The 26,295-nt window shown below is 39.3% G+C and overlaps 1 protein-coding gene across 1 annotated transcript in view; it reads right to left on the bottom strand.

Moving 5' to 3' along the window:
• Window positions 1-25,143, bottom strand: part of ME1 (malic enzyme 1) — a 160,981-nt gene extending 135,838 nt beyond the window's left edge. The window contains exon 1 of the mRNA XM_032684168.1: window positions 24,948-25,143. Coding sequence (XP_032540059.1) covers window positions 24,948-25,052 — 105 coding nt within the window. The 5' untranslated portion in view covers window positions 25,053-25,143. The remainder of the gene's footprint in view (window positions 1-24,947) is intronic.
• Window positions 25,144-26,295: the final 1,152 nt, after the last annotated feature.

Here is a 26,295-nt window from a genome sequence, read left to right as displayed (position 1 = left end):
CTTCAAGGGCAAGAAATAGAGAGATAAGAAAAGAAACAGTAACAAGAAAACCCAACACAGATTCATTTTGACTCTAAGGCATGAGTGTCATGTTTCTTCTCTAAAAGATGAAAGGATCACAATAAAAAGTCTGACAAGCTTATGCAATAAAATACGCATACTTATTTTCTCAACTCAAACAGCAAACAAATTGAACCAACACTGTTTCAAAGAACATAAAATCCTGCTCTTTAGCTTTAGTCATCGAAACTGCCTTTTGGGGGTTTTAGACAGCTTATGGTAGTAACTTTAAATGCAAAAGTAGACCACAATCATGGTGGTTGTCTGTCCCTTGCCTACTTATACTGTAGCAATACTGCCAGCTGCTATTCAGACCATTTCACATGCAGGTATAGGAGCCTTCAGATATTCACAATCACTCCCAATGCCTAGGTACTGAGAGCTGGATGGCAAGCTCCACAAAACAAAATCTTCTATTTTACCACTGGTCCTGACTTTTTGGCAAAGGTAACACTGTTTGCCGTGTGAAATGAGAGTTGGCTGATTTTTAGAGGAACTAGTTTAGCTCTCCTTCCCCAAAAGTCTTGGTCTCAAAAGCAGTTTCTGCTGTTGTACAGAAGCATCAGTTTTAAGTCTCTCAGCATAGCAAAGCAATGCCTGAAATGAACAGATTTCTTTCATCAGTACTGGTATTCAAAATAAGACTATAGGTCTAAGCTATAATATGCAAGATTTTCCAAAGACTTATTTTCCAAAGCTTATTTTTCTAGTAGGAAATGGGATTTGCATACACTGAACTTTAACATTTATTTACAAGATTCGCAAGAAAAACTGGTTTCATTATAGTATAGAAAAACTACTTCTCACTGCTCACAGGAAGCAAGTTTCAATACTGCAAAGTCACTAGCCTTCCTAGAAACACTGACCCAATTTATTTACTGGGTGGTCTGTGAGGTCTATCTGCCTCTCACAGCGGCCAAGAGAAGTAGCTGAATTTTCTAGAAAAAAAAGTAAAAACAGGAAAGGCACACCAAGGAGTTGTTGGAAGCTGCTGAAAGAGCACAACAACAAGCAGAAAAAGAGCGTCGAACTGATGTGACTGAAAGCAATGGAAATGAAAAAGTTAAACTGAAGGCCCAAGCAGATGGGGAATGAAAAGCCAGCTAAGCAAGTGAAACAGTAACAGGATTTATTTTCTATGAATAACTGAAAGACAGCTCAAAGGTAGGAGTCACAGACAAAATAGAGCAAGTCCAAACTGTGCATAGAACACTAAGATCAGAGAACATGCACGAATGCAAATGTGAAGGCTGAAGAAATGAAGCTCAGAAGAATACAAGAAGGAAAAAACAGGTGCAGCAAGTAATTGTGCCAGAAGAGCTTTGGACTGCTGCAATCTGCTTTGCACACACTACGGAAACAAAGAACCTTACTTTGCCGTTTGCTCCTATTTATGCCCGGATGGAAAGCTGAAATCACACTGCAAAAGGCAACATTTCTTTTTCCAGGCAGGCGTGGGCAGCACTACCCCACTGGAATCTCATAAAGATGAATCCAGAGCCCCAGCTGGGTTTCAGCGGGAATCACAAATCACACGCTTAGAGGGGAATATGAGAGTCCCTCAAACAAAACAGGTACCCAAAACAAGTCATCCATGGGGAAAGCACCTCCCAGCTTGGCAAGTTTTTAATGCTGGAATCTTTAAATTACTGTGTCGAACCAGAACTATTTACTAGTCCTCTGCAAAATGAATGCTTTTGTTTAAGGGCTAAACAAGTCTATTATTAGTAGTACTGTAGAAAATGGTAAAAAACCCCCCTACTAGATACTCTTAATTTATTCCACATGTGTGAGAATGAGTTGAGCAGCATTTAGAGATTTCTAACCTTCTACATTCTAAAGTAGGCATACAGGTTGTGAAAGGTACATATACAACTCCAATAAACACAGATAATTAGAAAAATTCTGGATTTTTGTGTACAGAATCCACATTTATCCTGTTACACATACAGACATATTCTTGACAAATTAGGTAACTTCCTCCATAGACTACACAATTTGCTAAAGAAGAAACATCATCTGGCAAAAACAATAAAAGAAAATACATTTTTAAAGTAAAGTAATTAAGTCACGAAGCTTTTGCTTGGGTTATTATCTGTGATACTATGGTATCTAATGCTTGCATTTCTGAAGTGTCAGTGATAGCCAAGTTTAAGATCTGTTACCTAAAAGTAGGTCAGGAGAACTTCTTGGCTGGGCTCATGTAGCTCTGCAGATCAGTAGATCTTGTACTCACAACTGTGTTAAGTTTGAATGCCTTCTCATTCTTTGCTATCAGTTACATTGTTAAAGAAATCTACCTGTTCAAAACGAAAAACCCATCAACTCACATCCTTCTAAGAGGAATTCTGCATTCCAGTAAATTCCCAGTCTTTCAGAAATAAAAAAAAATGTTTATTTGTTTGTTTCAGATAAATCTTGTATGAAAACACACAGCACTGGCAGAAGTTCACCAAGAAAATCCCAAAGATTTCAGCATACCTTTTAAGCCATTAAAGCAAAACTTTTATCTAGACTATTAGGTATCTTTTCACACACTTCAGACACATACACAACAGTAACATAAAAGTCACCATTGCTTATTCCGTTTAGAAAATAACATTTTGCTTTCCATAAGCTTCCCAAGCATTTGTACTGATTTTAGATGTATGGTCTGACTTAAGGGGTGGGTTTTTTTAATAAAGAAATGGAATAGTAAATTTCATAAATAATACTGCAGGCAGCTTGAATAAAACAGAATTCAAGTAATAAAAATCACGTGATTATAGAAGTCCTCTTCTCCCTCCATCACTGCCCCACAAATCCAACCACATGCTGAGCTCTAAAATGGCTGACCAGAAATTGAGAATATCTGCTTAAGTTAGCACTGTTTCACAGATAATTATCACTGGAGAGGGAGCACATCTAGGTTGGCTTCCATTGTTTGATTTTTCTTCTTTTTCCTTTCCTTCTAAAGAGAGGGAAACACTAAAATACATCCCAAGCTTTCTTCAAAACTGGATGCAAAAAAGTCCACATGCCAACATTAGACAGTTTTATATGCACAGTTCATATGCCCTACGTAGACTTGTTCTTAGGGGCATATATATTAACTGAAAAAACCACAAACTTGTTTCCCCCTTTGAGAAGAGCACTCAAGTTACAACTTTGAAGCTGTAATGAACAATTGCATCACTAAATATTTTCCTGGCAGCTTATGCCCCCATTAAAGCAATTATACACTTTACTTCTAAAATGTTCGATTTAGAAAAAAAAGCTATCCTTAAGTTGATAAAATGTCCACAGGAGACATAAACCATGGATGACAAAACTTTAAACTTTACAAATCCTTCACTTGTAAAAACAGATGGAAATTCACTATTGAGTTGGAAGATGAAAGGCAGGACAACAGATAAGAAATAATGGGATTTATGGGGTTAATTTTCTCTTGTAGTATCTAACCCTGCACATATATGGCACTTTGGCTGTATTAAAGTGAAAAGAGAGATGCTGTTTTTAACCAGATAATTTACAGTCCCACATAACTCATAAAACCAGTAAGCACATAAAACCTAACTGTCTGAACCATCCTTACCCATCTAAATTAGTTTTCATTGTTCCCTAGAAGTCAGCTGTCACTGACTTTAAAAAAAAAAACAAGAAAATAGTTAACAATTGGACATTATTTTAAGAGAATAAACATTTATAATCTAGTTATCCGTGAAGTCCAAACCATTATTATATGCATATAGTTCATGACAACAACAAATAAAATAGAGTCATGCAGCTTGAAAAGGACTTAAGGAGGTCCTCTGGTCCAGCTCCTTTGCAATTTAATCTTTAATTATTACACAGTCCATATTAAAATGCTGCCCCTAAACACTGTTCCCCTTTTGTTTATTTTGGATTTTGAGTATTCTTTTAGTTTCTCAAAATCTATGCAGTCTCCAAAACTAGTTGTTTACTTTTTATCTAACAATAAATGAGAAAAAGGATAATTTTAACTTTCTCTTTGAAGGTTTTTCTCATGTTGTTGAGATATGCTTTCTTTCCTTATCTTCCCTGGGCTTGGTCTGTCCGTCCTTCAACTTCTACTCCCCTGTGGTGCTTGACAGGATTTTTTGAAACATAGGGTTTGTTTGGGTTTGGGTTTGTATTTTGTTTCTAAATATAGGTTTTTAAAAATGGAAAGGATAATTTGCAATAATTCTTCAAAAATGGAAAAGAAAAAAAAATCAAAATGTTGCAGAAGTATTTCACCAAAGACAACCGTAAACATTTATTTTTACATTCTCATTTTTCTCTTCAAACTTTGTCTTTTTCTGACAAAATCTAGCAGCTAACTTCTTTCTCTGTTCAAGGGCTAAATACTTTGCAACAAAAGAAAGTACAATAAGAATCTGCTAATGTACTAGCAGCTTTACTGTGTTTATTTGAAAGAAATTTTTTCATTTTAAGGCACATTTTTGTAGTAGCATCTACTGGTATTCCATAGGAAACTTTTAGTTGAGGTTATGACAAGTGGGAAGATTAATCTAACCTCAATTGTTCTAATTAACAACATCTTGTTATCCATTTTAATGTAAATTACTAATAGCTGAAAGACAGATATCTCTTTCTTTGTACTGTCCTAAACATAGTTAATATTACTTCTAAGTTAGATCATAGAAATAGTTATAGCACCAACACAACTTTTTGGTTTCAGCATAGTAGTACTTAGATAATTAATTTCTTTTTTTCTTAGCACTTATACTCAACTTACACTATTCGGCAAATTAGAAACAAAATCTGAAGTCTGACTTTGTCAAAAAAAGGACATTGATGGAGGGATTTTTTAGGTCAATTCAGAGCCTTGAACAGTTGCAAGTACAAAAAAAAGAAACAAAAAAAAAAAGGCCATGGACATTGCAGTACATGGATTCTGAGAGGATCATCAAACCCACAAATATTCTGTTGCTAAACAGCTGTCATTCTCACAGTTCAACAATACTTCCCAACAGAATCTGTTAAATAATTAATATATTTAAAGGTACACTCAAGAGATGAATTCCAGAAGGGATCATTTTCATCTGCATGCAGAAAAATAATTCAGAATTCTGGTTTTTTAATCACTACAGATAATAAGAAGTATCAGCAATGTGGAGGAGAAAGCAGAGAGAGAGAGAGAGAGAGAGAGAGAGAGAGAGAGAGAGACCCCTCTCTCTCACATTGTTTCAGCTCAAACTCCGCAGATATCAAGACCTGGTAGACCTCTATGCCTGCTCTTGGCCAACACGGGACCAGCTCACATTAAGCCAATAGAGACAGTTGTGCCAGGCTGGATCTCACGCAGGAAGTCACGAACTCTAGCCAAGCAGCAATGTGAGCAACAGCCTGATGGATGTGCCAGAATCAGTTCCTGTTATCTAAGATAGTAGCAAAGCTATGCTGACAAGAAACTTCCTCCAGCAGGCATACATCCCATCTCCATGAGAGGGCTCTACTGACACAGCCACACCAGTAAAGGCTCTGTTGCAGCTCTCCACAAAATCACCGCCCATCCTCCCCATGAGAGCCTTCAAGAGCTCTTTACATCACTGCCATGGGAAAAAAAAAATAAAAAAGAAAAAAAAATGATGTCTGGCTAAACGATTTCAGTCTGTGTAGCTTGTTTCTGTGCAAGCCACCCTTTAAACACACACACACACAAAAAATGGCTTCAATCTGGTCACACATTTGCGACCAAATGAAATGGAAACTAATACATAACTCTGATTAATGCAGTACCATGTCTGAAATTAAAAGCATTGTTATTTTCCCTGCTTAGGGAGAGCAGACAGCAATGTCACTCACGTCATTTTAGAAGTAGGGAAGGGGAGACAGAACATCAGTCAGGACACTTTCCCAGTAGAACATACTTAAAAACCTGAAGCATTCCAGCCCCTTGAATGAAGTGATTCTTGTATTCATTTCATCAGCTTTCTCTTCTTAGAAATACAAGAGAAAACCTAACTACTCTTATAATAAGAAATTTTTCTGGAACCATTTCAGGCTGTGACACTTAGGAATGTACACAATTTGTATTCTGCCTTGTTTTTGAAATCTATCTCAAAGCCCCTATCCAGACCTGCTCTATATCCTACAAATATTTTAAATTTTGTCAAGGATTAGTGTCTAACCATCATAAAGATTTACAGAACCATGCAAAACCAATTTTCCAGGTGATACTCCTAATACAGGACTCTCTAACTCTGGAAGCTTTTTCCCAGGTATACACCCATCAGTGAACCAGAATAAAAATCAGGGAATGTATCACCAATATTACTAAATATAAATACCATTGCATGTGCTTTCCAATATTTTCTAGGAGAATTCATGGAAAAGCTGGCCTGCAATGGTCTTATAGGCTGTCAGAACACGCTTTACCTAAAAAGCTGGTTATTTGCTCTTCATCTCCACATTTTGCTAATATAAGCTCTAAGATCCCTTTATTAATTCATTTTATGAGGTTTTTTGCTTTGAATGAATATGCAGAAAAATGTATAAATGGAAGGACTACAAATTTTGTTTCAAAGCCACCAGACTTTGGGAATTTAAATGCTGTATGTGCTGCCAGGATGAGGAGCTCCAGACAGACTAGCACCTGGGCAGCAGGTCAGCAGCAGGGGAGTAAGGCTCGGAGAATCTTCCCCATTTGAACTGTAGATCAGATGCCACTGTTTGCATCTGAATTGGCACTAAGCAATAGCAAGAGAGACTTTATTACAAGATACTACTAGCTTAACAGCCTAAAGGCAGTCAGCTATTTAATGCTTTTTAATATGCACAAAAACATGTTGAGACCTATAAAAGTGCTTAAACCGAGAAAACTAAAGGTTTTGAATCCCTTATGTATTAATGACACACATTCAGTGCACGCACATTAGGTATTTTGCTTAAATGGGATGGAGGCTTTTGAATCAAGTTTCCTGGCTGTCACCACTCACTGTGTTTGGCTCATACTGTGGAACAGTCTTGGAGCACCTGAAATTAATTCTTTTTGGATAAAAAGAAATTAGAAGACAGGTTCCAGGAGTTCACTTAATATGTTCACGTGCCTGAGCTGTAACCAGACATTCAGTTCACAGGATCAGACTACAGTTAGCTCAAAAGTACAAAAAAACCCTCCAGCACAACACAAAAATACCCCAAACCTCCTGCTCCCTACTAAAGAAAACAAAATAAACAAATTAAAAAATTAAATTTTTTTTTTAAATAGCTCCAAGCCTCAAAATCTCCTAAAAAAATCCTTGCCATTGTATACTGTATACTGATCAGATGATCTACAGAACAATGCTTTTTGCTTTCAAAAATACAGGCCATAAAACACAGTGTTTGCATACTGTTTGCAAATCTATAAATGTAAGCACACTATTTTAACTAAGACGTAAGAGATTGGTGTGGAAACTATTCTAATATGAGCACTGCAAGTGCTACTGCAAGTGTTCTGTTTTTCTCTCCAACAGAGTAAAGAAAAGAAAAATGTCACATTCTTTTCTATGATGTACTTGTTATATTTCCACTGACAAGTTAACATAAGCAAGAATAATACGATTAAATTATTCTGAATTGTGCAGTCATAAGAATTACACATGACTCAGACCAACTGCAAATTGAAAAAAACAGCTTACACCTCCAAGAGGAACAACAGCCACAGATTTTGGCTTTCTCCCTGAAAAGATACCCCTGTTTAGTGGAGATTCTGACTCACCAAGGGTTTTTTGTGCTATTTCTACTCTATTATCATTGATTAGGTCAAGTGAAACCCCAATATGTCTTCTTTATTCTTAGCCAAATTTTATGGTTTATTCTTATCTCTTGTAAGCTCCGTAGCTAGCGAAGCTCTAGAAGACGAGTTTCTCCTCCAGTTGCCGAGATTACTGAACGTAGAGCTGCAGCCTGTTTGAGTAGGATCAGAACCACAACAAGGAGGGTGGTCAGTTAGCCAATGACATGGAGGTTGCTTTAAACCTTCTTTGAAGTAGACAGCACATTCAGCAAGTTTTCAGTGAAATGGGGCAGGCTTTTTAAGGAATCCAAAGATAAAAGCACACAGGCATCCCCATTTCCTCTAAGCTATAACTCCACCATACTCCTTTTATTTTGGTTTCATTCTATTCACACATGTTGCAGTATTCTGAAGCTGTCCCTGCTTTGAGCAAAAGGCTGGACCAGATAAGCCGCAGGGGTCCCTTTCAACCTAAATTATTCTGTGATTATAGGTCTCAGTTTCTAGGCTACTATTAGGGCATCCAGAAACCATTGAGAATCCAAACAAACCTCAAAGCTGTAAAACAACTTTAAGAAAGGTACTTAGCATGGGAATAGCTGACAGCTGCTCCCATGGACAGGAAAAAAGGAGAATGAAAGATTCCAAAACTCAGAAATCTAGCAAGACAGATTGCTTCCTTTTCCAAGTGAGTGAAATCAGCTGTGACAGGAAGAAAGACCATCCTTTCTACCTGCTTTGAACTCTCAACGGCAGCAACCTATCTGTAGGTTGCTAGCCAGGAGAGTTAAGTTGCTGCTGCTAGCTTTCATATTACTTTATTTAGTAACAGAGGTAGGACTTACTTTAATAATTCACTCAACTGGAGCAGACAACAGCTTGAAACAGTTGGTGTGGAGCCTTTTCAAACCTTTCATTTATGTCTTCTCTGCAGTACACTTGGACTGTGCCTTGCAGTTCAATTTCCATTAAAGGACTCTAGACTTAAGCCAAGGGTAAATCATCCCTGATCAACCTGATTGCCTTCTACGGTAAAATGACTGCATTTATGGACAAGGGGAGACAGAACATGTAATTTACCTCACCTTAAGCAAGGCTTTCAAAACTGGATCCCAAAAAATCCTTGCACCCAAGTTGAGACACTATAGTGTAGATGGGTGGACAATCAGATGGGTTTAAAAAACTGCTGTTGGACAGTGGGGCTCAGAAGGGACCAGTTCATGGGTTATACTGCACCTCCCAATAAGAGTACTGCAGAGTTATGTAATGGGACCTGTCCCATTCCGCATCTTTATCAATGACCTGGAGAGGCAATGAAACACACTCTCATCAGGTTTGCAGGTGACACCAAACAGGGTCAACTGTGGATACACCCAAGAGCAGGGCTGCCACCCAAAGGAACTTACCCCAGAGGAATGGGCTGACAGGAACATTATGAAATTCAACAAGGACAAATGCAAAGTGCTGCAACCTAGAAAGTAAGCAACATAGGCTGCAGTGATTCAGCCTGGCAACAGAGTGACTGGCTGAGAAGGAGCAGGTCTGTTGAAAAGGACCTGATGGATGGCAAACGGAGCAGGAGCCACCAATGTGCACAGGCAAAGGCAGCCAATGGTATCCTGGGCTATATTACTGCAGCAGTATAGCATACTAACAGGAGTATGGGTTGAGGGAAATGATCAGACTGCTTGACTTGGCACTCACTAGATTACAGAGTCCAACTTTGGGTCCCCAATACTGGAAAGACATTAATAAACTGGAGCGAGTTCAGTGAATAGCCACATAGCTTCAGGGGCTGAAGCACACCCCCTATTAGAGAATTGGGCTTGTTTAGCCTGAAGAGAATGTTTTGAGGGGACCTAATTGCAGCCTTCCAGCACCTATGCTTAGGCTATCTAGAAGAGCTAGGCTCTACACATTAGTACAGGGCATAAGGACAAGAGACAACAGGCATAAGATAAAAGAGAGGTTCAGAACGGATATAAGGAAAAAAAAATTCCTCCTGTTAGTACAAACAAATCCGTAAGTTGCCCAGAGAAGCTGTACAGTCTCCATTCTTAGAGGTTTTCATGACCTGATAGGATACGACCCTTTAGCAACCTGGTCTTTCTCAATATCTGACTATGCTTTGAGTAGGAGGTTGGACTAGAGACCTCCTGAGATCACTTCTGACAGAAATTATGCTCACATTCCCCATGATCATATTACAAGCTTCTTCTACTCAGCAACATTCAGACGTGATCTTCATAAAAAAAAGAATCATTCAAGAAACATTACACTTTTTAGCATCAGATACTGAAAATAACTAATTCATGTTGAGGAATGCCAGGTACTTTCATTTCAATTGGTATGTGTTGTTATGATTGCTGATATACTCTTTGAGTCAGCAAGGAAAAAAAATGAACACACATCGGTTACACAAATGTGTGTAAGCCAGATAAATCTGGGCCAAAGCATTGGAAAGCCTTATTGAGATAGGCCAATTGCAGTGCAATAAACATACACCAAAGAAAATTCCCTAAAACTAAACTAACATGCTTTGGCAAAACTTACAGATAAATGTCAGAGCACAGATTAAATTGGGTAAGTTAAATCATGGAAAAGGTTTATAAAAATACTCTCTTTGCAAGTTCCTTAGCATGGAAAACTACAGGAGGGGGATTAATTTTGTTTAGAAGGTATTCTTCTAAAATCTAGGATATGTTGTAGTGATTACTTCAAATACTTAAGTCTCATATGCCACATCTAACAAAACCACTCAGTTGTTAATTTGCATTTTCCTTTAACTATTCATTTAAAGGCAGAATGGAATAGCAGCATACATGATCTAGAGAGGCTGAGGCTCTCTTCACACTATGACTCAAGTTTCCAGCCATTCCAGTTCTGCTCCTGCAAACATGTATTTAGTGTTGGAAACAGAAGTTCATTTGTCTATAAAAATATATAATGTCAAACAAAGAAAGGACAGGACAGGTAGGGAAAATTCCTGTTTGATTCCTACCACCTTCGAACCAAGCTGCATTTTTCACTTGGATTCTAACACCCACAGCACCAAAATGAGATTAATGAGGGTTTTATTATTATTATTAATTAGATTTGCTGAGGATAACAGATAACAGAGTGCAGAGCAGATTCACCATAGCAGATTCAGCTTTGGTTCTTTACAGCTGTATGTCTAACTACTGCAATATTGCTCTTTTCTCCACATGACAGCATTACCTGTGTAAAGTAATGAAGTGCAAGTAACAGGCCAGTACAAAATAAATGAGGCTTTTATGCACGTGCCACATTTCTTCATGGTAGCTGAAAGATTATTTCTCTGTATTTAAGTAAATAGGTGTATGTAAGTATTTTTCACTGCTGGCAAGTTGGAGCACAGCCAGACAAACATTACCTTTCTGTAGCTACTTATATAATTATTTTTAGGATTAGGTTCACAGATATTAATTCATCATGTAGGCTTTCTAGTCACTGCTGAAACCCATAACAGAAAACAGGAATCTACTTTGAATTAAGAAATTATTACAAAATATGATAAGAGGAGTAAAATATAATTCAACATTTTGACATGAAAATAGATTAATTTTGCTAATTGTTAAACCTTCATTGAGTTATCTTTCAATGAAAATCAGGTTTTGCTGGGTATTTATACTACAGAAGTGTATTTTCCAAGAATATCATAAAAATTCACACATAAAGAAAATGCAGCTCCTTCTGTTTAGAGGACATACACATGCATTGGTTTTAGCACATTTTAGGAAAGAATAAAAAGATTTTAAAAATATATCTTTGAGGGTAAAAGTCAGTTTCACCATACAAGGTACGGTAGGAGTTTTATTCAGCCTTTATAGACATTTTCTGTGCCGGAAATTTTCTCTAGAGAATCAACATCAGAATCATAAGTGTGGGAAAATAGTGTGTTTCATATTCGTATCACCTCTGCCTATTCAACAGCTAGCAAAATCTTCAGATGGCTAAATATACCCTTAGATAGCTAAACATACTCTTAGACAGTCAGCCTTCATTCACATTATCGCCAAGAATTTAAGTCCTGGAGATATGAATTGGAGCTTCCTGCAGAAAGGAAATTTCACTGAGTTAAAAACTACTGAGTAGTGGCTAGATGGGGGTTGAAATACCTTTCCTTGAAGAAAGTAGTGACCTGAGCTTCCTCAGGCATTCAGGTGATAAATACTGAACACCTTCTCAGCTCTTCTCCCCACTCAGCTGGAATGGATGCAGGCCTTCAAATGCTGCCCGGGACCAGGAGGCTTAGAGGAGGCAGCCAAGGGTCAACTACCACTTCATCTAATTGGAACTAATCTGAACGTAGCACAGCAGGGCCTGAAGCCAGGAGCAGGTTTAGGTACACAGATGGATGATTTCTTCCTGCCTATTCAGATCTTCCTCTCCCACTCAGCATTCAGCACTGGCCATAATTTGCAGTCCTATCTAATGTATTTTCATGCCCCTAGGAAACTGTATGTGCAGGAGACTGCATATCCATTAATACCCTCCCTACTTTCAATCGCAACACAGCAGACGGTAAAAGGACGTAGATAAAATATGTCAGGAATATACAAATCTGACACGGGTCACTTAGATGTGACTTTAAAAGAAATATAAGCCTGCTGACTGATTACTGCAAAAACTAGATGATGATTCCCCCCCTCCCCAGAAAGAAATTGTAAACAGAAATTAGATTATAGCAGTACAAAGGCAACATAGTAAACATAATCTAAAAAGACTAATTATATAAGACCAAGTACTTCATACTAGTTATCATCCTGAAAATTTCTCAAATGCTGTTTGTCTTTTTTGGATGAGAAAAATAAATCTTAGTGCATGACCTAGTTTCCAGTCCAATGCCCAATCTACTACAACATTTTGTCTCACTCGATGAAGCAGAGCTCACTAATTAAGGAAGGAAAAATGTGTGTACTCAGAGGCATTACATAGTTCTGAAGTAAGACAAAGAAAGCTTTTAAAAATTTGTGAAGTGTACCTCAAAGCAAAGTGTACCTTAGTCACACACCCTGTTTAAATTGCTGGAGGAACATTATAACAACTAAACGATACTTTCCTATATTCATCTATTCTTCTTACCTGCTTTTTACCCACTACATCCTTACTGCACAGTATTTAGAGGACTCAGTAACTACAGAATTAGAAGAAAGTTATTTCTTGTCATAAATTAAGAAGTTTAGGAAATAATGTTTGAAGGATGTGTGTCTTTATCCTACAGAAATATTTTCTTTTCCTGAGAATTACATCTCAGAAGGAAGTACTCACTTTTTATTTCCAACTTGGAGTTTATCCATGTACTTCAAGAAGCACAAGAGCTCAGTACCATAACAGCCTGGCAGGAGCACAGAGGCTCCAGTTTCATGCAGACTCTTGATCTGGAACACTTTTCCTCTTACAGCAAATGCAACACCAGGCTATAAGACAGAGCCAGACCAGTTATGTTTCCCCACGTAAGATGCAAAGTGAGATACTCTACTTTTCCTGAGCTTAGATAAAATATTCCTTTCAAGCAGCTGCTGAGGATGTGTGCTAAGAGACACCGCTGATGCAGAAAAAAGGCAGTACAGTAAGACACTTCTTCTGATACCTGCTTACATAGACTAACCACATTTATTTATTTATTTATTTATCCTCACCTACAATTGATGTATTTAGTTCAAACACTGCATTCTGCTAAATGTAAGAATTTGCATGCTCTAATAGGAAGTAAAAAACACAATTCAGAATTAGCAAGCTACTTCTTTACCTGACCCTTGACTGACCTAAAAAACCAGACAGATGCCAAATCCTCTATCACATGACCTAGAGCAATGCTTTATCCAGACTTCATTTACAGAAAGCAACGCAACTGGTAAGCCTCAGAGAATTTGGCATGAACTCTGTCTTAACAAAAAGCAACACAAAAAGGGGTTTTATGCTTTCCCAATACTATAAGAATTGTATTGCCTTAGAGTCATAAATTTGCATCACTGAACTTCAAAATGCTCCTGGGATAGAGGCAACTTGAAACATTCCAAGATGGAGTTATCTTGGAATTGGAAGGACAACTGTCCCACATGGGCTCCAGCCAAGAGCAAGGGAAGAATTTCAGAGAAACCTTGGGGATTAACTTGTCAAACAGTCACCTAAAGCATACGATCTGAGGAAGACCGAAAAGCCCGAGCAGAGGGAAAAACAAACTGCTGCAAGATCTCACTGCTGCAAGATCTCCCTCCTGAAGCCTGAATCCCAATCCTGTGGCAGAAGGTTCTTCATTCTGGGTAAACCCAAAGCTACGTAACCTAATGACTTTAAGGAATTATTACAACTACTGCTACAGAACCAAATAAAAAGTCTGAAATGTATTTTCATAAGTTTTTTTTTTCCATTTTCCTATAAATAGCAGCAGATAAATTTGCCTTTCAATAGTCAGTATCTTGAAATCCAATACAGATTTTTTTATTCCATATATTTATTACGGACTAAAACTGTTGAATATATCAGCTTTAAAGTTCAATACTTTGTACTTGAAAGAATCTTAAAACTTTTTTTGTTATTAAATTGCTCTTCTATTTATATAAAGAAACTCAGTTGCAATTTTAACACATTTAAAAACGGCAAAAGTGTCCTAAAAAATCCTATAAGTCCTTTTTAAGAGTTTTAGAACCATACACTTAATCAGCCATCAGCAGGTGAAGTACTGCATTTTAACACCTATCTTTTTCAACCTCAGTCTATTAATTAGATAGTAGTCTTTTCAGATCTTAAGCAAAGAGAGAATGAAGTGTGTGTGTATGAAGCTAAGATGCAGAAGCACCATTAAAATCTAAAAAGGCATCTACCCACCAACAAACAGGCTTCCTCTGCTTCAGGTGCACTGCTCCTGTCCAACCACTCCACAAATCATCATACAGGACTTGAAGAGACTCAAGTCAAATCAAACCAACATTAGATCAAACCAACATTAAGTGCTTGGCAGACTCAGGTAGTCATTTGACTTTGGCAATATTGTGTTCTATTCTGACTTATCTGTAACTATTCACCTCTTTTTTTTACTATTTAGGCAAAGAGGCTTTACTGTCTCTCTCATAAATACATCCCCCACACACTAAATCTGCTTTCTGAAGTCAGGTATCTGGAGGCAGAAATCCAATAAGTCAGTTAGACACCAATACTGAAAATTTTATAACATATTTCATAATCACCACTATGCACTCCTCTCCAGGACAGATTTAAGGCAAAGATTTTTTGTCTTAGTGATTAAAAAGCCATAATTATTTTCGTCTTTGTGGGAAAAGGAATTATATATTTCAAAATAATTCTTGTTCTTCTCATTCAGAGCAGTGGTTCTATACTATCCAATCTCCATAACAAAAGCAAACTTAAAAGTGTATCACTTATGAGGGACAAGCGGAAGAAAACTAAACTGTGATATCTGACCTGAAGTGGACACCAAAATGATTTCACACCTCATCACACCGACTCTCTTCCAAAGATAAACACAATTCATGAATAAGACAGATGAACCTCAAATATTAACAGAAGACTCAAGACTACATCTATTTAAGCAAAATTACATTGAATCAAAGGTGTTCGCAATTTCTCAAACCATTTGTAATGATAAGATGGATAAGAAGAGGCAGAACAGTGACTTTAGTTTGATATTAAACTTCCTTATCAGAGAAAAAAAACCCAGTTTTTCTAAGCCAGAAATGGGTAATAGTTGTTACTTGAACAATAAAGTAAGTAAAAATCTAAGCATAAACATGTTTAATGATAAATGATAAAATGAATTGTTGCTCTGTGCCTCATCTACATTTTAAAACTGATGAATGTGCTTTTTGAACTCTTAGACTAGATGACTACATGCTGACATATTTCTACATCTTTGGCTGAAAGCCACAAATATTGAGAGGATAAGAGCTCTTTTTCTTCAGTTCTACGTTATGTATTCTTTATGTATATAAAAAGTGTTCACTCCACACTTCCTCTGCTTCCTGTACATTGTAAACAACCTCAGACCCTGCTCAGAGTATTGTGTTTCACCCAGGAGTAGGCACTAACAGTGTTCAATTAAACTACAGACACAGATTTCAACGGAAAGTCCACAGTGCCTGCAAGGACTGCCTCCAGGGTGCCCCGTGACCTCCTTCTTCTAAGTCGGGATTTCTGTTTCCGGAATTATGCAAAAAATTACATCAGCAAAGCTTAAGACCAAAACTTGTTTCCTTGTGCATGCAATTCAGGGACTATTTTTCATTAACCCCTAAGATAATCTATACGGAGGAATACGTGCAAATAATTCGCATACAAAATTAATTCAGACATCTGTTTTCAACAGAAACAAAATTGCCTTTCTCCACAGCAATTTTTTTCCTCTGAAATCACCCAAAGATTTGGACTATTTAAACTCTCCTTAATTAATCAAAAAATGAGATGCTATAGTATTCATCATTTTAAACAAATTAGTCAGACTAGCCAAAACCACTTACCTTGCTAACTATGAATATTTCATAATTTCTTTCCAAATGGGCTGCTAGGAATCAAGTTTTAGAAGTCTGTGGGGGTTGTCACTCTGTGACAAGTGACAAAGCATTGGTTTTTGGGGTTTTTTTTTGAAGGATTAATGCACATAGGCTAATTTCATGCCAGTTTTGGAGCAGCTTCTGCTTTGGAGCAGAATCCTTCTACCATTCATTTACTCTCAGTTTACATAGAAATTGGTATTAGAATCAAGATCTTAGGTCTTTCCCTAATATCTCCCTACACAAGTTTGTCATCCTCATAAAGATTATGAGCTTATGTGTGATTTTGGTCAAACCTTAGATTCTCCATGGCTGGGAGATCCTGTCAGTCCTAACTCCTGGAGTAATCTGTAATGTGCATCACACTGATAATCCTTTGAGGAAATCTTAAAATTTCTACTATCTTGCTGCATGTCATGAAATCAAGAAAATTAGTCATAATGACAACCCAACACATCATAACCACCCAGCAATTTTCTTATTTCTTTGAAAGCATATAATTATTCTACTACTGGCTCTAGGAAAAAAAAATATTTCTAAACTGTAAATTCATGGAGTCTCAATATGCTTGACAGCAATCATTTACTTCTCAATTAAAGCTATAAATTTGCTATTGAGGGGAGAAAGGGGAAGGTAAAGAAAAAAGTGACTGACAGTTTAATCTATGCAGGCTGCATAGGGTGGATATTAACAAAAACAATTCAATTTATTTTGATATTTGCTTGAAGTATCTATTAGATGGCTTCCCCTACCTTCCTGTACTTCATCCATGACTTTGATTTTTGGGGTTTTTTGAAGATGGACAGACATATAGCACATTCCACAGAAAGCTTGTACAGTTGCTATTTCAGAAACCCAAGTCAATTCATAGTTATTGATAATAGGACACCCAAAATAAATAACACAGCCTAATATATCAATTGGGTAAGGTAGATTTCTCAAGATTGCAAGCCCTTCCAGGAAGCAGTGCTGGTGCCTGTGCATGGTACTCTTCTCCCTGAATGATAAGGCAGATTATTCTAGCATTAAGCCAAATTCATCCTCTACCTCTGAGTAGAAACCATCAGCATCTGTATTTGAATTCCTATGTCAGGTAAAACACCCAGAAGCACCAAAACTTTTGCCTGGTCTCTTACAATTTAATGTACAGTCTTGCTACTTACAACTATCTATGAGGAAGTTTTTTCCAAGTCCCACCTATCCCAGTTTTGCAGACACATGGCTACTGTTTCATGTTTGTCTGCACCTTTCCTGTACAAAACTTTGGCTGCATGTATTATGAATTGGTAATCTGATCACATTCTATTGCCTTTTTCCTATACAAGATTTAGCTCCTTGATATTGTGTTAAACCAGACAATGGAGATAATTTCCGTAAAACTATTCCCAGTTATGGGCCTGGTCTGCTCTGCCCAGACACAAAATGCAGAGAAAGCCCCTCCATGAATGACAAGGACATTCAAACAAAGCTTAACTAATGGCCCACTACTGACAACCTGTATTACATGTTTTTAATCATAGCATAACCAGTATCATTAGAGAGGCACACAAACCAACAGTGGTATTTCTATTCTTTTCTGCCCTTTCCATGCTACTCTTCCAGCCATGATGTGCCACAGTGCACTCACACAACCACCACAGATTTGCTTTGCTTCAGCCACGGGAGCATAAATGACAGCTTACAAGAGCTCTTCAGATTTTCAAGGAGGACAAACAACTTGCTATTGTGGCCGAAATGCCAGAATCATATCCTCCAGCAAATGATGCTTTTGACACTTCTTCAAAACAGCTGTTCCACTGTAAAATTCTCAAATATAAACTGGAAAAAACTAACTGAACGACCTAGTTGAAGGTTATTAATACTCCATCAGTAACATACTTAGCATAACAGCAGTGGATCACTTAGTCATCAGAGCCTGGAGCAATGAGACCTTTGGCATAAAACTCTGCATCCACCCCTGTGGGCCTGGGCAACAGCAGCCAGAAGCATGTCATGCATCAAATACGCAGCCAACCTGAGCCGGCAAGGAAGGAAAGGGAAAGCATGACAAAGCAAAGACGGCACATTTTAACCTGGGGCCATGGGTTAATAAGAAACATTGCTGTCACATACATTTCTCTTCCTCCTCCCCTCCAAGAGGAAAGCAGGGCCGGGGGAGAGAACCTTGCGCCTGCTACAGCTGCAACTTCTGTTTTTGTCAGAGACAGCTTGATACAAGACACTGATTCAGCACAATTTTATACATAAAGTACAAAAAGAAAAATAATTTCTTTACTCTGAAATACACTTTCTGCAGAAAGCACAAATACTCTCTGCAGTTTATTTCACCTAGACAGAAGTACAATTTCTCAGTGAGCTCTTACCCTACTTATTGTCTGCATCCATCAGTAAGATTAAAAAAACAATACCCAAGTTCTCTGGCCAGCATCTCTATAAAACCTAGTGTATAAAGGCACGTTTAACCCATTCTAAATACACATGATAGTGCTTACAAGGTGTTCTGTGCCTGGATTAAAGTTTCTATTGAAATAGGATTTATAAGCAATGGATATAAATTCACAAGAAAATTACACAACTGAAAACTGCTTTTAATGCCTAAAGCAATTCACAAAACAATTCCAGGTTTCAGCTTCCTGTGACAAGTCATACCACTATTCAGTTGCTACTACTGCTATATAGCTTACTTCCTAACTTTTTCTCCTTCATTTTATTTGCTTTTAATTCAAGTCACAGAACTTTGTTCCCAACTCGCTGTCTCAGCACTCTTTTTCATAACTGGAAGCAAAGAACTGGAGGTCAACAGGAAGAAAAGATTATAACACCAATCACAGCAACTTACCTACTAGGTCAGGAGCAAAGTATTGGAGGCAATGAACACTGTAAGCTGTATACATGAAATAGAAGACAGTGATAAAATAATCTGTTAGACATACTTTGTGCTTTTCCCAAGACTTTTTCATTATTAACAATATGCAGGACAAAGCTGCCTTTAAGTAAGAAAGGTGGAAAAAAGCACAGAATTGAGTTTTAAACCCCCTGCACACATACTGTAAACAAAGGCACTCATACAAAAGACATCTTGCATCACAACTCCTCCCTCACACATCAAGAATGTGATTACAAGAAGGAAGAATATACTGCCAATGTGACAACCTCCTCACCCATCCCCATTGTACCCAGCAGTGAGCCACTGTTGAGCTCACACCCTTGCCCAAAACCCAAGCAAACAAGGTGGCTGCAGTTCTGCCAGTCTGCAAATTATGGTCCTGAATGTCAGAGGGCAAGGAGTCCTGGTACAAACCGACCTCACACTTGAAGAAACTTCCATTTTAGAGGGCCATTCCACAGAAGAGCAACTCCAGTGTCAAAGGTCTAAAGGTTTTTGTTGTTGTTGTTTTGTTTGTTGTTTGTTTGTTTGTTTTGGTGCTAGCACAACCAGGATCCCATGTACTCTTGACAAAGACCAGAAAAATTACATGTGCTTATCCCTATCAAAATCAGAACTACCTAGTCCGCTAGGTAATCTGACAGGGATAGAACCAAGAACTATTACTGTTAAAAGCTATAAAGTTTCAAAGGGCAAAAATTTAAAGAAAGTAGAAGATAGGGAGAGTGATAAGCAACTATACTAAAAAAAAAAAAATTCCTTGAATTATACGTTTACTTTCATATGGAGCTGACAATCTTCACCTCTAAAAAACACTATCATACCTATTACCACTTAATATGAAATCATTCCTTGCAATAAAAAGTAATCTCCAGAAAACCTATTTTACAAATTAGTATAGATACTTCTAATATGCCATTTAAGGAGTGCTTTCCTCCTCCATCCCCAGCTTCATCATCTTTCTTCCCAGAATAGCTATGTACAGCTAAGGCAAAAGCAATACTCAGTGAGCACTGGCCACTCCAGAGGACCCAGCCAAAGCCCACACATGTTTAACATGTGAAAATATGAACATTATCAATGGAAGAAAAAAAGTACTTCTGCTGGTATTTGATAAAGAAATAGATTTATTTAGAGGAGCTTCTAAATACTTATTTTACCCATCAGATAGAGAAAACCTCACTGGAATGCTTCTGATTTCTTACCGAGTTTTGATTTTTTTGAGGCCTGTTACAGGCCTAGGTCATCAACTAACATCAAAGTCATAAAACCTTTTTTATATGTTACCCACACCAATCACAGCTTTATACTTTCTCAAAATCAAATTTGATTTCAGTGAGGCAACTAGCTGTATACAGAACAAAACATATCTGTATTTCGTGAGTATTCTCCTCTCACTGTCTGAAACGTAGAGCCAAAATGTGAAGTCCATAATTCTCTCTAAAAAGCTTATAATTGATTTTTATTAAATTAGTATACACAGCATGTGTAATCTTATAGGAAAGACAAACATTAATATCTTAATAGCCCTCTAATAAACGGCTCATTTCCTCAGCCTGGAACTGATTATTCACTAGAGGCATTCTCCACTCTTCTGCCTCTGCTGAGGCATCCAGTTTGGTCACTGTTAGAAATAAGACATTGGGATAAAGGAACATTTGGTCTGTTTCAGTATGGTTCTTCTATAGTAAATCTCATAGTGAATCAATGCACTGACAGTCAACTCCAGCCAACAACTAATGTCACTGTCCAGCTGAGAACCTGCTAAGTTCTAGGGACATCACATACAGGAAACATAAGGATAAAACACCAGTGCCATTGCAGGTGGGATGGACACTGGGAGCTTTCATATATTCAGCAGGCCCACAGTCCGTTCAGAAACTCTCCAGTGCTTTAGTGGAACTTGAATAAAGGTAAAGTAAAAAGAGGCACCAACAGTTTACAAGCACACTACACACTCAGCAATGATGACAGCAGTCAGTCAGGAGAGGGGTTATAATGATGCATGTGGGGAGGGAAAAGAGCCCTCCAGCACTTAAATTTGATAGAATCACTTATTTACTGCTCAATGAATTGCTCTGCAAGAATACAAACACAGCCTGGAAGCAAAGCACTTCTCCAATGGCAAAGTTTCTCCATCAGGGAAGTGTTTAGACTTGGCAATTAATACAGGCTATTGGTAAAGTTTTGTACTGAAATGTGTGTTTGTATATCTTCACACCGCAATTTTGAAAATGAGCAACTTATGGGACACTATGATTTCTTTAAATATTAAAAGGTAAAAAAATTAAAGATGAGAGTGTAGTGATAAATACACTATTTCTGTGCTTTAAATAAAATCGTAAACTCATATATTGAATAAAGCATAAAAGAGATTGATAGTAGGGATAGAACAAACTACTTTCACACTTCTGTAGTTCATAAGCTTAAAAAGCATACAATTCCCAGCCAAAAGTTTCTAATGCAATCTATTTTAGTGAAAAGAAGTGAAACTGTGTTTGTTTTTCTTGTAATCACTATTTGCAATGTGTTTAGCTTCCTGAGGGAAAAAGACAACTACCAAAGAGGTTCTAAATACACTTTTAAATGCTAAGGATCTAAAATTTCTTATAATAAACTGAATCATGATTATTGTCCCTAGGCTTGGACACACGTCCTCAAGTAATTAAATTCAGTGAGTTACAATCTACTTTCCTCATGATTTTTGACGTATTACTGCTGCTGACATAGCAAACTACAAACCACTCAGTGACCCAAAATGCTTTAGCATGGGGGAAAATAAATAAATAAATAAATAAATCACAAACCCACCAAACATTTTGTATTAAGCTTTTCCCCAGTGAAGTTTGTACATGTTTGCGAATTACGAACAATGTAAAACATAAAGGATTTAAGAATGACATTACTTAGAGCATCAACGTACTTCAGTGCTTAGTATGTTCTAGAAATTTTGCCATCCAAGTAGAAGCAGAGTTCAAGTAGAAAATAAGAAATTTGGGCGTTTACCCTGGAATTGCCACAGCCCTTTCTCTCACCTCTCACCAGGTTAAGTATAAAAAGCAATGTACAAGGGTGCAGAAATCCAGCTTTATTGTTGGATGAGTAGGGCACTTAGATAGAGTACCTAAATGGAGACAGGGTTTTGGGGTTGGATTTTTGGGTTTTTTTGTTTGGTGGGTTTTTTGGTTTGTTTAAATCTAGCAATTATTTTTTCTTACATCTATTTTTGAAGATGTCCAAGTACAAATGGTTCCACGTAAAATTTTCAATGTTTCTGAGAAAAGGAATGCATTATTTAAAGATGCAAGCCCCAAGCTTCCACATATTGCAGCATACTTTATTTTTACCTGCTTGACAGGCCATCTGTCTTAAGACACTCCGAAAACATAATTCCCCTTATTTTTTATGAGTTATTGCTAGATACCATTATTTAGTACTTACAGTCTACTTTTGCCAATAGGACTATTAAAACTGTCACTATATCCAAAAGAAAATGCTGATCCTGAGAAACTGCAACTCCTTGACAGGGCTCAGGAGATAGCAGAAAGTTCTGGCACCTTGCAGGACTGTAAACAATACCTGCAGAATCATTAAAGGAGATATTTTATCTGCTTCAAATTGAATTCTCAGCAACCTGATGCTTGTTTAACAGCCTTGGCAATAGAAAGTGCACTGGGAATATTAGCTTCCATCCATGCAGGTAGGCCACGAACTATCAAACTGGCAACCATGATGGCAGTACTCAACATATTTGAACTTAGTGCATATATATGGCAATGAAATATATACATATTAGGGTGTGTCCATATATATATATATTAGGGTGTAATAAATTCACATCCAAACAAACAAACAAACAAACAAAAAAATCACCTGTCTCAGTCAGAAAACTGGATTACCTATTCTTCACCAGACCAGGACCAGACTTTCTTTACAGGCACAAAGACCAGATTTTTCAGCTGAACATTTCTAACACTGAATTCTGTTCACTGGGTAGATATGGCTGGCGATGAACAACTATTTTTTCCCACTTCTCTGTTCTATGGTACATATGTGCTATACCACAGCTTAGAAGGTGTGAAAGTATAAAGCCTAATCCAGGAAGAGCATGGAGTTAACCCCCAAAGGTTGCAGGTTCGATTCCCGTTCACTTGAGAGCTGGACTCGGTGATCCTTGTGGAACCCTTTCAACTCAGAATATTCTATAACTCCTGTCTGCTGTAATTTAAAATTAAGCAAAATCCTTCCTCTTCAGTGGCTCATCTGACCCACCCTTAAGGTATGGTGTTCAGAGGCAAGATATATGATGTGTGAGGGGAAAACGGTAGCAATGAGTCTGCTTCTGACTGCCCTTTATTTGAGAATAAGCTCCATTTTACTTCTTAAAACCAGGTGGGTTTTCTATTGGGTTGGCCTTCTTGGTTATGCTGAATTAGATTTTTTTCTATGAATATTACAGCTGCTTAAAAGCAACCCAGCTGTAAAAGCAAAACAGCTCTCCTTGGTTTCTTCTTGCGAGTTTTATAGTTTGCTTAATTTTCCTTTAACCTGACCTCAGGAGACCTTCTCAGGCATACACACACACAGAGACACAGAAGAGCCTCTAAGAAAACTTTGTAGTCAAGCACCAAGACTAATAAAAGCACTATTCATCTAACTAATATAGAGAGCTTTTAGTGATGAGTCAACCTCACCAGTAAAACTAGGGATAGTTTTTTGTCAATTTATCCAACTCAGCAATAAGCAAAATGACTGTATATACATTCTAATGCAGATGTATAAGTCAGAGTACCACTACAGGTAATGTGCAAGGTGAAATTTGGGGCTAAGGTTCTGACCAAAGTTTCATGTGCTAGGTGTGGTTTATGATTTACCTTTTTGACTATTTTTCATTTTGGCAGCAAGTTCCGGCTTGTCATGCCAATTTAACTATTTTACTCTCTGAACTTTGCATCTTTATAAGTTGTACAAACAGCTACTCAGCTTTATTTTTTCCAGATTAGTCTTACATGTTTAGAAAGCTTTATCAAGCTGAATTACCATTCTTAGGCAAACTGGAGATGTGACAAAAAGGTTTTGCTGTGCTATGGCATCTCTTAGAAAAGCTGGCTGCATTCGCTGATGCAGAGTAGGGAGGAAACTGCATTTGCATTTTACAGCTCTAAGAGGAATAAGGGTGATAAAACTCATTTTCCACCTGCAGGGGAAAAAAGGTTGGACAGCACGAATAGCTGGGTTTGCCCGCAGGAAACGAGATGGGGTATCCGTGGGAAAGAGGACTGGAAAAGAAGGAGGGTACCGGGAAAAGACAAGCACGGCAGCAGGAACTCGCATCAGAGCGGCTTAACTTTCAGCAGCATCCTCCTCCTCCCCGGGCTGCTGCTCCCCCCACCCCTCCCCAGAGGATACAGAGGGGATGTTTCCGCGCCCCTGGGCCGGCGGTGCGGGGACGGACGGGGCGCTGGCCGCCCCCCGCCGCCCCGAAGGAAGAGGAAGCGGCGCCGGGCCCGCAGGAAGTGTCGCTGCCCCGCGCCCGTCGCCCCCGGCCCGGCCCGGCGGCTGCTGCGCGGGGGCGGCCCGGGCGCTCCGCGGGCGCTGCTCCCTGACAGGTGGCGGCGGCGAGAGGCCTCTGGCTCCGCGGGCAGCGCCCGGCAGGATCGCCCGTCACCCGCGGCGGGCCGCGGCGAGGGCTGGGGCTGCCGCCCCCCTCGCCCAGCGGCGCACCTGCCCTGCCCGCCCCTACCTTGTTGAGGTGGGGGTCGCGGAGCACCTCGTAGCCCCTTTTCATGGTGAGCTGCAGGGGCTGGCCGGCGTCCCGCCTGCTCTCGGCTGCCTTCCTTGCTTGCATGGCGAGGCGCGGCGGGGCTCGCTGCCGTCAGGTCTCTGCGGGAGCGGAGGCGAAGCGGCGGCTCCTCCTGCCGAGGTGACTGCCCGGCGGGGTGGGATGATCCTGCCGGGAGGGAGGGAGGGAGGGAAAGAGGGAGGGGGCAGAGCCACGGCGAGACGCCGCCACCGGGAGGGGGTCACCGGGGCGCCGCTGAGTCACCGGCAGCTCCGCGCACACCCGGGCGGCCGCCCAGGTGCGGGGGGGGGGGGGGGGGGGGGCCGCAGGGGTGCAGACCCGCGGCCCTTCCCGGACCTGCCCGAGGGTGCAGGGTGTGCGGGCTGCGCTGCCTTGTAGCTCTGCAGACAGCCGCTCCGGACCGCCCGGAGGAACAGGCCGGTCTGCGATCACCTGCTGAGGGGGAATCGCAGCCGCGGGTCTCCCTCGTCGCGCCGGGTTTGGCGCAGGAGCCGCGGTACCAACGCGGGGAAGCGCCGCGGAGCGCTGTCAGCACCGCGCCGTGACACCCTCGGCCGCGACCCCGCGCCCCAGCGGAGCCCCCTGGGCGCGGCCACGCGCGGGAGCTGGGCCTCTGCGCTTGAACAACAGTCAAGTTTCACTTTCCCTCTGCTATTTAAATGGCCTTGAAATCCAATCTTTCCCGAAGGGGACGGGCTGCATAGCTTTGTACAGTCAGGAGCAAATGTTTGATGTAATTAGCTGTGTGTTGGCTTCAGCTGTGGTGGCTGGGGTTATGCCTGGTCAGGATGGAGAGCACTGGGGTAGAGCAGGTGTTCAACTGGTTTATACTGCTAGCCCTCATATTTGTTTACAGTATATTCTGAAATCCTTCGCATACAACCTGTTGTGTACAGTATGACTGTGACTTTATTCCTCTAAATTCATGTATGTAAGCAAAGATGATTTCCATACAAATGCCATAGTCCTTGTGGAGAAATTATGCTGCTTGAAATGTGTGACTAGAAGATTATTTTAGAAGGGTTTGGTTTCTGTTGTCAGGTAGCAACAAACAGATCAAAATTTTACAGCTCTTTCAAACTTACCTCTTCACATTTAATCCACAGGCCTTGTATTCATATAATTACTTCATATTTTATTAAAAAAAGCTCCCACAGAATCTGGCTTCTCCTGAACTTCCTGTTAAGTAGCTCCTAAAAGTTTATTTGCAGTTAGCTAACAAAGGAAGGTTGGAAGGGTTCCAAGTCTCTTATTTCTGGAAACTTGATTTCCAAGTCAGCAGAAAACT

This window comes from Chiroxiphia lanceolata, chromosome 3 (genome assembly GCF_009829145.1).
Source record: "Chiroxiphia lanceolata isolate bChiLan1 chromosome 3, bChiLan1.pri, whole genome shotgun sequence".
Lineage (NCBI taxonomy): Eukaryota > Metazoa > Chordata > Aves > Passeriformes > Pipridae > Chiroxiphia > Chiroxiphia lanceolata.
The sequence above is the reverse complement of the archived record's forward strand: the minus strand, read 5'-3'. Positions and strand labels throughout refer to the sequence as shown.